The sequence below is a fragment of the Odocoileus virginianus genome, chromosome 6 (genome assembly GCF_023699985.2).
Source record: "Odocoileus virginianus isolate 20LAN1187 ecotype Illinois chromosome 6, Ovbor_1.2, whole genome shotgun sequence".
Taxonomy (NCBI): domain Eukaryota; kingdom Metazoa; phylum Chordata; class Mammalia; order Artiodactyla; family Cervidae; genus Odocoileus; species Odocoileus virginianus.
The window spans coordinates 28033426-28049749 of NC_069679.1; the positions used below are offsets into that span (position 1 = coordinate 28033426).

General features: G+C 37.0%; 1 protein-coding gene across 5 annotated transcripts in view; it reads left to right on the top strand.

Moving 5' to 3' along the window:
* Positions 1 to 16227, top strand: part of TMEM62 (transmembrane protein 62) — a 34802-nt gene extending 18575 nt beyond the window's left edge. For 4 of the 5 annotated variants that reach the window (XM_020906737.2, XM_020906733.2, XM_070469090.1 and 1 more), the window contains 6 exons: positions 1619 to 1778; positions 5798 to 5911; positions 8106 to 8190; positions 10413 to 10517; positions 12276 to 12394; positions 15373 to 16227. In XM_020906737.2, the coding sequence (XP_020762396.2) occupies positions 1619 to 1778; positions 5798 to 5911; positions 8106 to 8190; positions 10413 to 10517; positions 12276 to 12394; positions 15373 to 15699 (910 nt within the window). In that variant the 3' untranslated portion in view covers positions 15700 to 16227. Of the gene's footprint in view, positions 1 to 1618; positions 1779 to 5797; positions 5912 to 7621; positions 7662 to 8105; positions 8191 to 10412; positions 10518 to 12275; positions 12395 to 15372 lie in introns of all 5 variants that reach the window. The other variant, XM_070469089.1, reaches the window with a different exon arrangement.
* The last annotated feature ends 97 nt before the right edge of the window (positions 16228 to 16324 follow it).

Sequence of the window (16324 nt, forward strand, 5' to 3'; positions counted from 1 at the left end):
GCTCTGAGGCATGAGGAATGTTCCCAGACCAGGGATTGAACCCATGTCCCCTGCATTGGGAGGCAGATTCTTATCCACTGTGCCACCAAGGAATTCTGTCTTCACCAATTGTGATGCATGTATCAGAATCTTCTTCATTTTTAAGGCTGAATATTATTTCATTGCACGTATATACCATATTTTGTTTATCCATTCATCTGTTGAGGTGGCTTAGTTGGCAAAGAGTCTGCCAGCAATGCAGGAGACCTAGGTTCGATCCCTGGATCGGGAAGATCCCCTGGAGAAGGAAATGGCAACCCATTCCAGTATTCTTGCCCAGAGAGTCCCAAGGACAGAGGGGCCTGGTGGGCTATAGCCCATGGGGTTGCGAAAGAGTTGGACATGACTGAGTGACTAAACCTACCAACCTATTCATTTGTTGATAGACACTTTTCCTTCCACCTTTTCACTATTGGTGAATAATGCTATGAACATGTGTATAAATATATGTGTTCCAGTCACTGCTTTCAGTTCTTTTGGGTATATATTCAGAAGTGGAATTGCTGGATCATATGGTAATTCTATGTCTAATTTTTTGAGAAACTGCCATACTGTTTTCCATAGTGGCTCTGTCATTTCACATTCTCACCAGCAGTGTACAAGGAACCTGATTATTTTTTTAAAGCAGGTACTAATTTATAATGTTACTGAGAAATAGTAGTGCAAATATCACAGAACTCTTGTCATTATTGGATACTGTACTTTTAAAAATATTTCCTCATTATTCTGGAAAAAAGGGTACCAAGCTGTTTTATTTCTTTTGATTACTAGGTAAGTGGAACATATATCTCTCGGTTATGTTTTTTGATAGGAGCTGGATATCAGATTTAGATTTAGAATAGTTTCTAATTTCTCACCTTTTCAGGTTTGCTGAGTTTTACAACTCCAGAAGCCACCGTTTAAAAAGAAATCAGATCATATGAATAGTGTCGTGTGAACAGTTGCAGAGTGTAATGGTCTATTTTACAGTTGCCCTTCGGTATCTCCGGGAGATTGGTTCCAGGATCCCCTGAAAATACCAGAGTCTTCAGATGCTCAAGTCTCTTATGTAATGTGGTGTAGTATTTGCCTATAACCTATACTTCAAATCTTACCTAGATTACCTGTGGGCTTTTCTGGTGGCTCAGTGGTAAAGAATCTGCCTGCAATGCTGGAGATGCGTGTTCGATCCTTGGGTTGGGAAGATCAGTTGGAGAAGGAAATGGCAACCCACTCCGGTACTCTTGCCTGGGAAATCCCATGGACAGAGGATCTGCTGGGCTATATTCCATGGGGTTGCAAAAGAGTTGGATACAACTTAGTGACTGAATAACAACAAATTACTTAATACCTAATACAATTTAACTTCTGTGTAAATAGTTGCTGGTGCATGGCAAATACAAGTTTTGTGAAATTTTTCTTTTTTGAATATTTTCAATCCATGATTGGTTGAATCCACAGGTTCCACATCTCAGGAACCTGAAGATCAACCGATGGAAGGTTTACTGTACTCACATCTTTTCAGGTTATAACAGGGTTATTCTTCTTTATAGAAACAATGGCAAATACCTAAAACCATGCATTTATGCTTTCATTTTAGAGTCTTGGCCTTTTCCTTATCCTCCATTACTTCAGTTGCAGTTAAGATTGATGGAGTTCATTTAGGGCAAGCTAGTCATTTGTCTGGTCCTATTTTCATACTAAAGTGGAACCCAAGAAACTACAGTAATAAGACACATAACATAGAAGTAATCGTTCAGGTAAGTTAGTAATTTTCAACTCGGTATGTAAATGATTAGTAACCACATTGAACTTTGATTTCTTTTTTTTTTTGTCAGTTGATTAAGATGAAACTAAGTAAAAAATTTTGAATACACTGGATTTAATATGTTCTGAACATAGACACTCAGGAGAAATTCTGCTGTTAGACTGAACATTGGGCAGAGAACATGAGTGTGCAACTACCAACTCCAGTTCCTTCTTTTTTAACCCCAGGGAATCATTCTTTTGCTTTCTTCCAACTTTGGCCAGAATTTCCCCAATATACCCAAAGATAATAGAATAAGTCAGAAAACATGTATTTATGTGTCCACACCTTTGATTGCTGTCTCCAAGTATAGGAAAATTGTGTTTACAATTTTGAAAGCCTAGGATAGAGAATTTTCAAGGCATCAAAGAGATTTTTTGTTTGCGGAGTGGGCACTTAAAGTGTATGCAGTGACTGCCTGCCTATCCCTTTTCTGATTCAGCTTGTGGGGCATTTAATTCAGCAGACCTGCCAGAGTAGAAAGTGATCATCATTACCAAAATAGAACAGTTTTATCAATACACTGAAACACGTTAGGTGATAGACTGTGCTAAAAAATTAGTTTCTGGAAAAAAAGCCTGTCAATCTTTACCACACTATGGTTTGATGACAGTTTTAAGCTAATCTTTTAATGTTAAGTCTTAGTTTGAAGGTTACCAAGTAATCCTTCAGAAAACACATGTAATTATTGTCATCTTTTTTAAATGTGTGTCACAGAGAAGGATTTTGAGCAGGAAGGAGCTATTTACTGAGCTTCTTCTAAGGAGATGCCAGATGCTTAGAATTTTTTTTTTTTTTTTTACTAAATCCATGTAACAATCTTCCATGATTTAAATTTTATCCCCAGTTCATAGATGAGGAAACAGGAGAAGGCACTTTGCAGTGCCACACATCTGCTTAGAAGGAAGAAGAAACTCATGGGTAGGATGTGGAAGGAGGGATGCTCTCCTTAATGTCTTTCATATTAGAAGTTGGCTTATTTTAAAACAACTTGAAGGTATAAGTACATGTAGAATAAATTGTTCCCTGTCTTTACAGTCACGGGGAAGAAGTGAGAGCAACCATAGGAGACCTGCTCCCTGTAGGAAGGTGGAACACCGAAATCTTTGGATTGCTTGTTTTATAAGGAAGAAACCATAGTTCACATTCCTCAAAACATTTCTGCCTGCTTAGTTGAATCCTTAGTAAAAATGTGAAATAACATATATTTTTATATGTTTCATATTTCTTACATTTTTGAGATGTAATTTATATTTAAAACCCCATATATTTAAGAGTACAGTTTGGTGAGTTTTGACTTTCTTACACATCCTTGAAACCATTACTACAAAAATCAATACCATCTGTCTCCCTCAATAGTCTTCTTATACCCTTTTGTAACTGCTTTCCTTCCACCCCCATTTAAGGCAACCACTGATCTGTTTTCTGTCTACATGAATATAATTCCAAGAAATTAGTCTACTGTATACTAAAATAGGGAACCTAGTCCCCTTATTCATCAATGAGAAAATTGTGTCCTTTTAAACATAGTTTGCCATAGATAAATCTGAGAGAAAAATTCATGGAAGAAGACACTGATTTATTTTATCTATGCATGATTTATTGATATCTGTACATTTCCAGGCAACCTAGTACCAACTAGACCTTTCAATCAGTTCTCAGTGTGGTTCCTGAAGTAGTAGCATCACCATCACCTGGAAACTCATTAGAAGTCCCATCCCAAACCTGTGAATCAGAAACTCTGGAGATGGAAGCTAACCCTATGTTTTGATAATCCCTCCATGTGATTCTGATGTGCACTAAAGTTTGAGAACCAGAATGTAAGATTATTGTGCCTTCTTTGCCAATTTAAAGAGTAAACTCTAGAAATCTCTATATCTCAAAGAGAATCTCTGCATTAAAATAAGAACTTTAAAAAAAACCCAAGAATATGTAATTCAGAGTAAGAACATTTGAGAAATAAAAGTTTGATAAACACCAGTGCAAGTTTTTTTTTTTTTTTTTTTGCTATTTTAAAGCTTTTCATGATACGGAATTTTTAAAATAAATGAAAGAGATAATACTATAATGAATTCCCAAGTTTAATGAATCGCCCAACTTTAAAGATTATCAACTCATGAACAGTCTTGTTTCATCTATACCCCATCTACTTCTCCCTGTATCACAATGTTATTTCATCTGTGTAAATATTAATATGACAGTATGTATCACTAAAAGATAACTATTTAAAAAAAGTAATGATAATACCATATCACACCTGAAAAATTAACACTTACACCTTAATTTCAAACTGTCCAGCTAATGTTCCAGTTTTCCCATTTTGTCATTTATATTGCATTTGGTTGGTTCATCTCAGAATTCAGGCGAGGCTCAAATATTGCATTTAGCTGATTTGTCTTTTCAGTTTCTTAATCTATAGGTTCCCTTTCCATCCTCCTCCTTTTTTCCCCCTTGCAATTTGTTTGCTTTGGAAACTGGACCTTTTATCCTGTAGTGTTTCTGTGTTCTGGATTTTTGGTGTTTGTATCCATGTGGTATTATGTAGTATGATTTTCCACCCCCTCTAGTTTCTGTAACTGGTAGTTAGATTTTAAGGTTTGATCATATTTGAGTCTCTGTTTTTTGGCAGGAATACTTCCTTTGGTGTTTTATGCTTTTATCAGAAGCCTATAATATCTGGTTGTCTCTCTTTTAAAAATATTAAAGTTGATCACTGTATGTAGATATTGTTGACCCTACACAGTGGTGTGCTGGTAAGTGTTTAACCACTAACTTGGGGCATGTTTGAAGGGAGGAACTTGATTTATACCAATTTCCATACTATAAATATTCCTCCTGTAGCTGGTTTTAAGCTACATTAGCTGGTCTGCAAAGTTCCTGAACATGTAGCAATTGGCCCTTGTCAGACAAGCCAGTGCCAGCACAATGCTGGCGTATCCTCCATTCATTATGAAGTACCCAACCAGCTTTTCACTGTGGGAATTCTAGCATGTACTGATAGTCTGAGACTAGATACCTTATTTCATTGGAGTTATAAACTGGTGATATTCAAATTGCCACTCTTAATTATATGAGTATTAATTAGAAGAGTCCCAGAAAGAAAAAATCTGCCTCACCTATTTGATACCCAGATACAGAGTTCATACAGGAAAGGCAGGATAAAGTCTTCACTCATCCTCCACCTTCCCTTTTCTAAACCTGTTTTCAGAATAATGAGTTCTCTACCATCTGCTAAAGGTAACCAAATGAGTCTTTTAGTATCATTATGAATTCATAGTTAAAAAAAAAAGGTATGTTTCACTCCATTGCATTTATTCTTTTTGATGCTCAATTGTCCCACCTTTGGCTAGTAGGAGCCTCTCTAAGTTGGCCACTAAGTCCTCTGATACAGTCCTAATAGTCCTTGTTAAGTTTTCTTGCTTTCTGGTACAAAGATGTTCCAAGCCCTTGTGCATTTCTTACTCAAGAATTGGCATCAGCTGTTTCTCTAAAGAGCATTGGTTTCTTGTAGTGGGGAATTTTATTTTGAGACCAAAATCTGAGCACTAGCTCAGCTAGCTCATTATTGTTTTTAGGTCTTTTCAATAAACAAAGGGAAATACAGATTTTTTTTTTAAAGATTACTTTGTGATACACACTGATATTTCCAATTCAAATCTGGAATTACAAACTTTAAAAGAAGTTTTATTTAAAATGCTCATATGTTCACCTGAAACTACCACAACATTGTTAATTAGCTATACCCCAGTACAAAAGAAAAAGTTTAAAGTTTAAAAAAAAAAAGTTAAAAAAAAATAAAGTACGAAGATACTCTGAAAAAAAAAAATCAAGTTCTCATAGGAAGACTCAAAAATAAGTGAAAAAAGGTGTCACTTATTCTGAGATAACTGACGAAAATGATTGGAAACTTAATATTGGAACATTGTACATATTTGTACATGAGGGTTGCTTCCCTATTGTGCTTATTACTAGGATTCTTCTGGAAGAAGTAAGAGTGTTCACCACATATTTTCAGCTCGAGAGGATATTCATCTCAGATTTGATCTCCTGGCATCATTTATTCTCCTTACTGACCATTGTACTGTGGTGAGTAAATTCAACTTAGTATTATACATGTTTTTACTAGATTTGGGAGGTCTAATGTCATAAATAATATATTCATGTGATGAGAAAGCAGAACTTTATCAAATTAAAAGTTTAGTTGTTTGTCTAAAAGAATACAATGACTTTAAATTGATTTGAATTAAAAGAAGAGGAGACATGGACATGTAGTACCTGTTCTGGAACCTGGTTCTAAGTAATGACATAAAACAAGGATAACTAAGGGAATTATAGGAACTGTGCTAAATTAGGATATTTCAAAAATAATATTTCTTCCTACATAAATAATACATGCTTAATATAGAAAAATTAGAAAATTTAGAAATAAAGTATAATGAACCCCACATCATTCTTTTATCACACTAACCATTATAACCATTGTATTTCTCATTACAATACTATTTGTTTATTTTTCTCTTGTTTACATTTGGATATAAGTTTTACTATAAAATGGTAATATACTTTTCATTCTCTTTTTCCATTTGATGTTTTCTACTGAGAAATTTGTTTTGATGATTTTCTTACATCAAATTTGTTTTATAAATGATGCTTATTGGCTGCATTATATTGTCATAGATATACCTTAATTTATTTGACCATTTCCCCTATTGTTGAGCATTTGTTTACAATTTTTCCCTCTACTGTAAAAATATTGCTTGTTTCTGCAGTTAATAGTTTTTTTGGAAATTTCTGGAAATGAATTGTTGGATCAAAGAATGGACACATTCTACATGCTTCATTTATTTATTATATAATTTATATAGTTATACAGATTTTAGAATTACTTATTATATTCATTGTTTTTGGTTTGTTCTCCCTCATGAAAAGATAAGTCCCATGAGAGCAAGAATGTCTTTTTGGTATGCCTAACACAAGTAGACTCTCAAATAAGTATTTCTTGAATGAATAAATATATTTTTTTGTTTTTTTTTAGTTTTTAATATACACTGTCAAACTGTCTTTCAGAGAAGCTTTGGCAATTTACAGTCTAGTTTCCTCAGATCTCCCTCTCCTGGGTATTAACATAAAATGCACTACAATGTTGAGAAGAAAATTTAAACCCCCTTCATTCACCTTCCAAAGATAGCTTAATATACTCTTATATCTTCACAGACTTAATGTGCATTACTTATTATTTTAATTTACTTTTATTACTTGTGTGATTGAACATTAAAAAAATATGCCTAATGGACATATGCATCTCATTTTTACAAATCATTTATTTTTCTTTTGGGGATTTTTAATGGTCACCTAGATCAGGTTTTGAAAACTTTGGTGTACTTATGAATCACCTGGAAATGTGAATAAGACGCTGATTCTGATTAGTAGAGTTGAAATGGGGCCTGAGATTCTGCATTCCTAAGAGGCTCAAGGTGATTCCAGAGATGACCTGGGGCTCATACTTGGAGAACAAGAACCTAGATTACATGTCTCTTTACTATGAATTAATCTTCAAGTGAGTGATTTCCTGGTGGAGAAAGCATAAGGAAATGCAGTCTCTGTTCATTCAGCTTGTAGTGAACTGCATACTGGGTGTTTTTTTTTCTTTCCATTTTTATACTTTTTAAAAAAACTTTTTATTTATATTGGAGTATAGTTGATTAACAGTGTTGTGATAGTTTCAGGTATACAGCAAAGTGATTCAGTTATACATTTACATGTATCTATTCTTTTTCAAATTCTTTTTCCATTTAGGTTGTTACATAATATTGAGCAGAGTTCCCTGTGCTATACAGTACGTCTTTGTTGATTATCCACTTTAAATATAGCAGTATGTACATGTCCATCCCCAACTACCTAACTATCCCTTCCCCTCTTCTGTCCTCCCCCTGTAACTGTAAGTTTGTAACACTCTTATAAGACTTTAAATAAAACAGTACAAATTATACTTAACCTAGTACACTGAAAGTGGACTATTTTAATTTGATTTTATGTAACTATATGAAATTATTTAGTTTCAATGTTGGTCCAGGTATCCAAATCTTAAAAGACAAATGCTGAGGCAACTTATAATTATCTTCTTTGCTGCATCAGATTTTCAAGTCTCTTTGACTGTATATTTTTCTTATATAATCACTTGTCCTAATGATGTAATTTTCATTTGTGTTAATGGGGCTGTTTATAAAAACTGAAGCTGTATCCATATGTCTGTTTCACATTAATTTCTCTTTGTCTGCAGGCCCGGGTCATATTTGTGATGATTGTGCTGATGCAGCTCATCGTTCTCATTATTTTTCGGTATCAAGCATATCCAGAGCATAAAGGTTAGTCACCATGGGTTCCTTTTATTCTTAGAAGACCTTACTTTCGTGCATCCCATAATCTCCTGACTAAGTAAATATCAGTGCAGACTGTCTTTCCTGAACTCTGTGAGGTGCATCCTTCAAACTATCGTGCTCACTTCAAACCCCCTTTTCCGCACCATATTCTCCAACCATTCCAGGTCATAATGAACTTTTGTGTCTCTGAATCCCAAGAGTCCTTCCTAAGGATTAATTCTGTATTTAACCAGCCAATCACCTTGTTTACATCACAACTTCAAATGTATATATTTTCTCCTCAATCAGACTTAAGTTCCTCAATATAGGAGCTCTTGGTTAGTACTTCTTTTCTGTTTTCTTTTGATTTCTTCTATGATTTGTACTTTTCTGTTTTCTATAGCACCCAGCACTGAGTTCGTGCATTACAGACAATAAATATTGATACTTGTTGAAATAAATGTTCCATTCCTTCCTGACTTGGATGAAATCCCAGGAACTGACTGTGGGGAAGGGGAGGACTGTAGTAAAGTTTAAACTGTAAGATGATTAACTGCATAGGTAGTATACATATCCTACTGAATGTTTTCCTGCTTATATATATTTTTAAAAATTCTGTGAAAAAGTTCAAAAAGCATTATTGCACAAAATATAAACAAATAAATAATTGAGGGAGGCCTCAGCCTCATGTGGGACTACCAGTATTTTTGTATAGTTATTTAACATTTATAACGTATTTTTACTTATATCATCTTACTTAATCTTACAACAGTCCTGTGAGGTAGGTATTATTGTCTCCCATTTAAAGACTAGAAAACTGAGGACTGCAGAGTTAATGTAGGTTGTCTAGTGTCTTATAGCCAATAAGAGTCTGACTCCAGGTCAGTTCTTTTCTGTAAACAACTCTTCTCAATCTGACTACACCTTAGAACGCCTTGGGGAACTTTTAAAATCTCAGTGTCTACACAGAACTTTCAGTGCTTACACAGAATAATGTAGGACCTAAGCATCAGTATTTTTTTAAAGCTCCTCAGATGATTCCAGTGTGTGGTAGGGCTGAGAAGCACGGCGCCGTCCAAAGCAGTATCTTTCAGTCCTGCTGCCTAGAATCCCTGGGTTGCTGCCTCAACTCCCCTCTTTCCCAGGCCAACTAAATCAGAATCTCTGGAGAGTGAGACTTGGGCACGAGTATTTCCTAAAAGCTCCCCCAGGTTATTCTAATGTACGGCCAAAGTAGAGAATCATTGCTTAAAATTTATAGTGTAGCTGCCTCTGAGGGTAAAGAATGATATATTTAAAGTAAATAAATAATGATAATGAATGGGTACGTAGATCAATACTTTGAGAAGTACCAGACTAGAATGAGAGATGAATGAGGAGTACTTCCCTGTGCTATATAGTTGTTGTTTTTCAGTCACTCACTCATGTCCGACTCTTTGTGACCCTATGGATTGTAGCACGCCAGGCTTCCCTCTCCATCACCAACTCCTGGAGCTTGCTCAAGCTCATGTACATTGAGTCAGTGATGCCATCCAACCATCTCATCCTCTGTTGTCCCCTTCTCCTCCTGCCTTCAATCTTTCCCAGTATCAGGATCTTTTCCAGTGAGTCGACTCTTCCCAATTTGGAACCAAAACTGCTATACAGTAGATCCTTGTTGATTATCTGTCTTAAACATAGTGTGTTGGAATAGGAAATGGCAATCCAGTCTGGTGTTCTGGGCTTGAAAATTCCATGGATGGAAGAGCCTGGTGGGCTGCAGTCTGTGGGGTCGCAGAGAGTCAGACATGGCTGAGCACGCACGCATGCACACATTTAGGTTGCTTCCATGTCTTAGCTATTGTAAATAGTGCTGCAGTGCACCCAGAACACTGGGTGACCTTTGACATACTTTGATATAACTTTTGGAAGTTTGTACATTCGGATACTAAGTCTCATGGAAAACAAAGACTTGATCACTTTTTGAGCATAGAATATTTGTGTGTGTGTGTGTGTGTGTGTACGTGTCTTGCAACTACACCATTGCTTTGAACTTCCTACCCTCTGTAATTCTAAGTGAAATGGCTTACCAGCATTCCTGCCAACTTCTGATTTAAAGTAATGTCATCCATATTACAAATGATTTGCTGAAGATGTAGTAGATAGCCATTGGAAGTCTTCTAGAAAATATTTTAAAGAACCTCAACTTTGAATGTGTTTACTGGAGTTTTCCAATTTATTCTGTTTAGGACCGCTGGGATTTATAAATTTGATGTCATTTTCCCTTCATGTCTTGAGCAAACTGAATATCTCCTACTATTCTGTGTTGTTGCTGACCCTGTATACAGTGTTGGGTAAGTCATTGAGGAAACCTGAGATTGTGGAGAATTCTGTCAAAGAATGTATTGAGAATTTTAACATTAGCCATTTAGGTTCTGGAGAGCACAGTGACTGGCACATGGCCTCTTCCTTTCCTGGGGCATGAGCTTGGGGGATACAGTCCTTTCCTAACTTAAAGGACATTTAATCAACACCAGGTTAACTTAAGGGTGCTGAGAGGACCATGACGATTAGCGTTTGTGTAGAACCTTAATAGAAGATAGAAGTTCAGCTTAAATGTCATCTCCTCAGAGCAACCTTTGATCACGTTAAAGCTTTGTTCTCTATTTCACCACATTTTATTTCTCTCATTACTTTGTCAGAATTTATGATTACCTTCTGTGTATGTGGTCTCTCCCCTCATTAGACTATAGATTGATGTCTTATCTATGCTCTCTATGCTCAGCAGTAAGCACAATGCCTAGTATGTCATTGAATGACTCTTCACTACCATATGACTCCTGAAAACTCAGCTCAAAAGAGAGAGAAAGCGAGAGAAGCAGTGAGTTCAGGCATCTGAGCTCTTCTCATATTAATTATTATACTCAATACTGACAAAATCACTTTAGTCATTTATGGAAACAGAAAGCCCTGTGAGTTTCTTTTTAAAGCTTTTTATGAATGTTCCTTACTAAGAGTCATTTAGGAGTTAATATATCTTTAGTCTATATTTTATACTTTTAGTCTATCTTTGGACTTTTATTTCCTCATTAGTTACTCCCACCAGAGAACAGAAAGTAGTTAAATAAAAATATGACTCTACAATTTTGTATAACAAGCTATGGCAGATTCCCCTTTAGAGGTTGGTTTCCTTGTTAGAAGATGGGTTGAGGCTGTTTCAGACACTTGTTTTCCACTAGGACCAAAGCAAGTGATTTGCTTCCTGACTGTAAAGGGAAACATTAGAAGAGGAGAAGTTCCATTTTTAAAGGTTGAAACTTAAACTAAGATGTATCTAATGGAGTATATATAATATATATCTGAGAAAATTGCCTGTGACTTTTTAAAGTTGAACTCTACTCTTACCAGCAAATGTTAGTATTGCATTTTGAGAAAGGAAATCTGACTGTCCCTTAATCACTCTTGACAATATAGTAGTTCCAGAAGCCTGCACATTGAGAAGGAGCAGTAAATACTAACAGAGAGTAGAGAAAAGTCATTCTGGCATTGCAGATGAAAAATTAAAATAAAGAAGTGAGTTAAGCTATGAACATGTTAACCCTGAGTATGTAGTTGATGTACAAAGTAAGGATTGTGGGGCAGCAAGAAAAGGTTAAAATGCATTCATTAATATTAATAAGAAAGATAAGAAGTACCTTTAAGAATGATTAAAGTGGTTGAAGTCTTATTGCTTAAAGGAGTAAATTTCAGTTATCTGGAAAATTAAGTATGGTGTCTATGGAGTACCTCTTTGCTTCTTAAAGGAAAGTTAATGCATTACTGCAATAGAATCTTCTAAAATTTGTGAATGTACTCCAGTCTGTTTCTGGAATCTATTCCAGATATAGCACTTAGGCAATTTTATAATCTAGAGAAATAGGGTGCGAAAGAGCAAATAATTGGTTACCTGGGATATTGGGTACAACACAGAGATTAACAGAGAAGAAAAACTATGCAAATAAATGCTTATAGATGACTACTCTCATATTTCTTCATTAGTCCTAAAATGTATCTCGTGTGTGTAATCGGAGTCATATTATATAAGTTCCTTTCCTGTCCATTGCCCCTTTCAGGCCCATGGTTTGTTGGTGAAATCATTAAAGGCAAATTGGGCTGCTGCTTTTCCTTTGGAATCTTTGTTGATGGACATTTCCTACAAGGCAGTATAACATTTATAGTTGGAATTCTCCAGGTAAGAATTCAGAAATACAATTTAAGAACATCTTGGTCTTGCTGGATTAATTGCATAACAATTATAAATTAAATCCAAAATCCCAAATTAAATACCACAGATCATGTGTCCTAACTTACCGGCAGGGCAGTCTTTAGTATTTGGTGTTTATTTGTTTTTATAGTGCTTTCCAAACTCTTTCTTCCACCACTCTTGTAAGCATCTAAAATACATTTTTGGCAGGAAGGTTTATAAGAGGTAAGAGAAGTTTTGGTTGGTTGGTTGTTTCACTGTGCTTTTTCATCTACAAACAGTGAAAGAAGAGACTTATGGTAGAATAAATGATAGACTTCTGGGTAAACCAAAATTGGTTATGATAATGAAGAAGGAAACTATTTCAGAGGGAGGAAAGAGAAAATAGACACACAAGAAAAGTGGATCAGTTACCTAGTGGAAGCTTTCTAGCTATGTCTTAGCAGTTCACTTGTTTATGAAAACACTGGTACATTAGGTTTGCATTTGGATTGAGATTTCTTTAGAACAAACACAAATAAAAAACCCAGACCTGTAGCAAATCTCTATAAACAGGTTTGAAAACTGTTTACCTAACAATTTATTTATTGATTTTTCTCACCTAATGAGGCTAATGGATCACAATCTGAGGTGATGATCTGAAGTTTTATGAGATCCAAAAACATTGTTCAAAATGAGTTCACAGCCTCATAAGAGGACAGTAAAGCATGATCTGCAGGGTTAGAGACAGACAAGTAGGGAAGATCTCTGCCTAGCGAACTCTGACCACAAGCCAGAATATTTTGTTTAGCAGCATTTCTTATGTGACGAGATCCAGGTCTAGTTCAGTTTTCTATTATGTAGATGGAGGCTGTCTCTCAGGAGCATCCTTCAGTTCAGTTCAGTCACTCAGTCGTGTCTGACTCTTTGCAACCCCATGGACTCCAGCACGCCAGGCTTCCCTGTCCATCGCCAACTCCTGGAGCTTGCTCAAACTCATGTCCATCGAATTGGTGATGCCATCCATCTCATCCTCTATCGTCCCTTTCTCCTCCTGCCTTCAGTGTTTCCCAACATCAGGGTCTTTTCCAGTGAGTCAGCTCTTTGCCATCAGGCGGCCAAAGTGTTGGAGCTTCAGCTTTCACATCAGTCCTTCCAATGAATATTCAGGACTGATTTCCTCTAGGGTTGACTGGTTTAATCTCCTTGCAGTCCAGGGGACTCTCAAGAGTCTTTTCCAACACCACAGTTTAAAAGCATCAATTCTTTGGTGTTCAGCTTTCTTTATAGTCCAACTCTAACATACATATACATGACTACTGGAAAAACCATAGCTTTGACAGGAGCATCCTTATTCCAACTAAAATCTGAGCTTTACCAAAAGGTGGGTTTACAATCATATTTTAATAAATAGTATACCAAGAATGGACTTTATGTATCATCTAGGCCCATAGCTCATAAATGTATTATATCTCTGACCTAGACTTCTTCTCTGCACCTCATGTGCCTGTATATACAACTGGCATTTCACATCTTCCTTAGATATCTCACAAGAATCTCAACTTAATATACCTCTGACAGGACCTTTCATTTGTATCCCCAAACCTGTTTCTCCCCAGTTCTTTGCAGTTTAAATAAATTATCTAGGATGCATCTTAAGTTCTTCCCCTTCCTTCACACTTTTTATCTAGTTCATCAGCAAGTAGCACTGTGCATGTCTTGAATCCATCACTTTTCTCTGTCACTGTTACCACCACTCTTACCTAATCATATTTCTTTATTAAAAAAAAATTATTTGGCTGTGTCAGGCCCTAATTGCAGCATGCAAGATCTTCGTTGCATCATGAGGGATCTCTCCTTGCAGCACTTGGGCTCTCTAGTTGTTGTGCTTGGGCTTTGGAGCACATGCACTCAGTAGTTGCGGTGCATGGGCCTAGTTGCTCCACGGCATATGGGATCTTAGTTCCCCAACCAGGGATCAAACCCACATCCCCTGCATTGCAAGGTGTATTCTTGCAGTGAATCAGGGGGACCAGGGAAGTACCTAATAATTATTTCTTGCCCGGGCTACTGCAGTAACCCCCTAACTGGTTTCCCGTTGTTGCTATTGTCTCCCTATTGTCAGCTTAAAACTCTTAAAGCAGACCAATGACACGATCTGGGTCCTGCTGACTGCCCCAAATTCCACCTACCTTATCATGTTCCAGGCCAATAGGAGGGTAATGGGAGATGGGCCCATCTCTGGGCTTTTCATTTGTTCTTCTGCCTGGAATGCTCTTCCACTGACTCATTTCTGTCCTTCAGACCTCAGAGAGCCCATCTCCCGTTGCTCTGTAACCAGCTATTTTCTTCATTGAATTTATCACCATCTGTAATTATCTTCCCCCTCCTCTTTTTTGGGAGGTGGGTTTCCTCTTCTCTGTAGTAGAATGTAAGCTGTCTGAAGCATCTTTTCTGACTTGTTCATCAGTGTGTCCCTTGCCTAGAGCCTTGCTCAGTGCCTGCCACATAATGAGTGCTCAATAATTATTTGGTGAATGAAAACTCATATTGTAGTTATGGTTGGATTATAAATCTTAAATCTTCTAGTTTGTATTCCAGTATTCATTATGTTACTTCAATTACAAATGCAAAGTAAAGAAAAAATATTGACATCCAAGATCCCCCCTCACTCTGCCAAAAAAAAAAAAAAAAAAAGAGTACTGTATATATGTATGTGTGTGTGTGTTTGTACATAGACATATATATTCATTTCTACCTTAGACATTTGAGGGCTTCAACAGAAATGAAATGACACTTGCCTTTAAGATGAACAAAAGGATGCAAGCAAATAAACAACTAATGACACAAGTGTGATTAAGGCATAAAGGATCAGTTAACCTCCAAGAGAGAAAGCAACATATTTCTAGGAGCCACCAATAACGTGCTAGTGAGACCTGACCCCACCAGGGCTTAATAAGCTAATGGTTCCGTTCTGTTCTTTCCAGCTGGTGTTTTTTAACATCCCCTTGATGGTTTACCTGTGTTGGATTTTGCTGCAGCGGTGCTTTGGCCACAACTTCAGGTCTCATCTCCGTCAAGGAAAATACTTGAAAATTATACCTGTTCACCTACTTATGTTACTGCTGTACATCTGGCATATTTATTCCTGCTACTTTCTCCATATGACATATGGCACTCTAGCTTTATTATTCTCTCCTTTACGGACCTGGTTGACACTGGCAACGCCTGTTCTCATTCGTTGTGTTTGGACGCTGAACTCTGCTGAGCTTGGAACCTTCATAGTGCGGCTAAAAAGCCACTTGAGCTCCTGAAGTCTGTATGTCCTCATCCACCTCTGTAGCCCAGGCCTCTGCCTCAGCAGCAGGCAGAAAGCCAGCATTGACGGGCAAACTTCAGGGAGCTGCTGTTCCTTGGACACCTGGGAGTTGGGGGGTTACCTACTACTGATTCTTGCAGAATGGACTGCAGAAAATTCTCTATATAATGCCATGATTCCTTCCTTCCCCAAGAAGGTAAAGGGTTGATTTACTTTTATGAAGAGAAAGCCTTTATCTAGGAGATCCACAGGGCAGGAGCTGGTGGATATGGGAGTATATGAGGCCCACTCAGTGTGTTTTCTAGTTACCTCATGTAAAGTACCTAGCACAGTGTCTGGAACTTGGCAGCCTGTAAGGAGGCCACTTTAGGGACAGAGAACGTGCAAACTTGGACCTGCCCCTGACTACCCTTGATTAGCTCCTAGTCCCTCTTTTCAGCAGGATTATGGGCTTTCTGCTTCCTCAGTCGGGGGTGTTTTCGACTAATCAAATACCAATAAATTAATGATGAATAAGAAATAATCGATCTGGGTCTTGCCTGTGTCGCTAGGAGCGAGAGTGAGGCGGGGCTTTTGAGAGCGGAAGGGGCGTGGCTGGGCTTCCGAGACGCGGCAGGTTG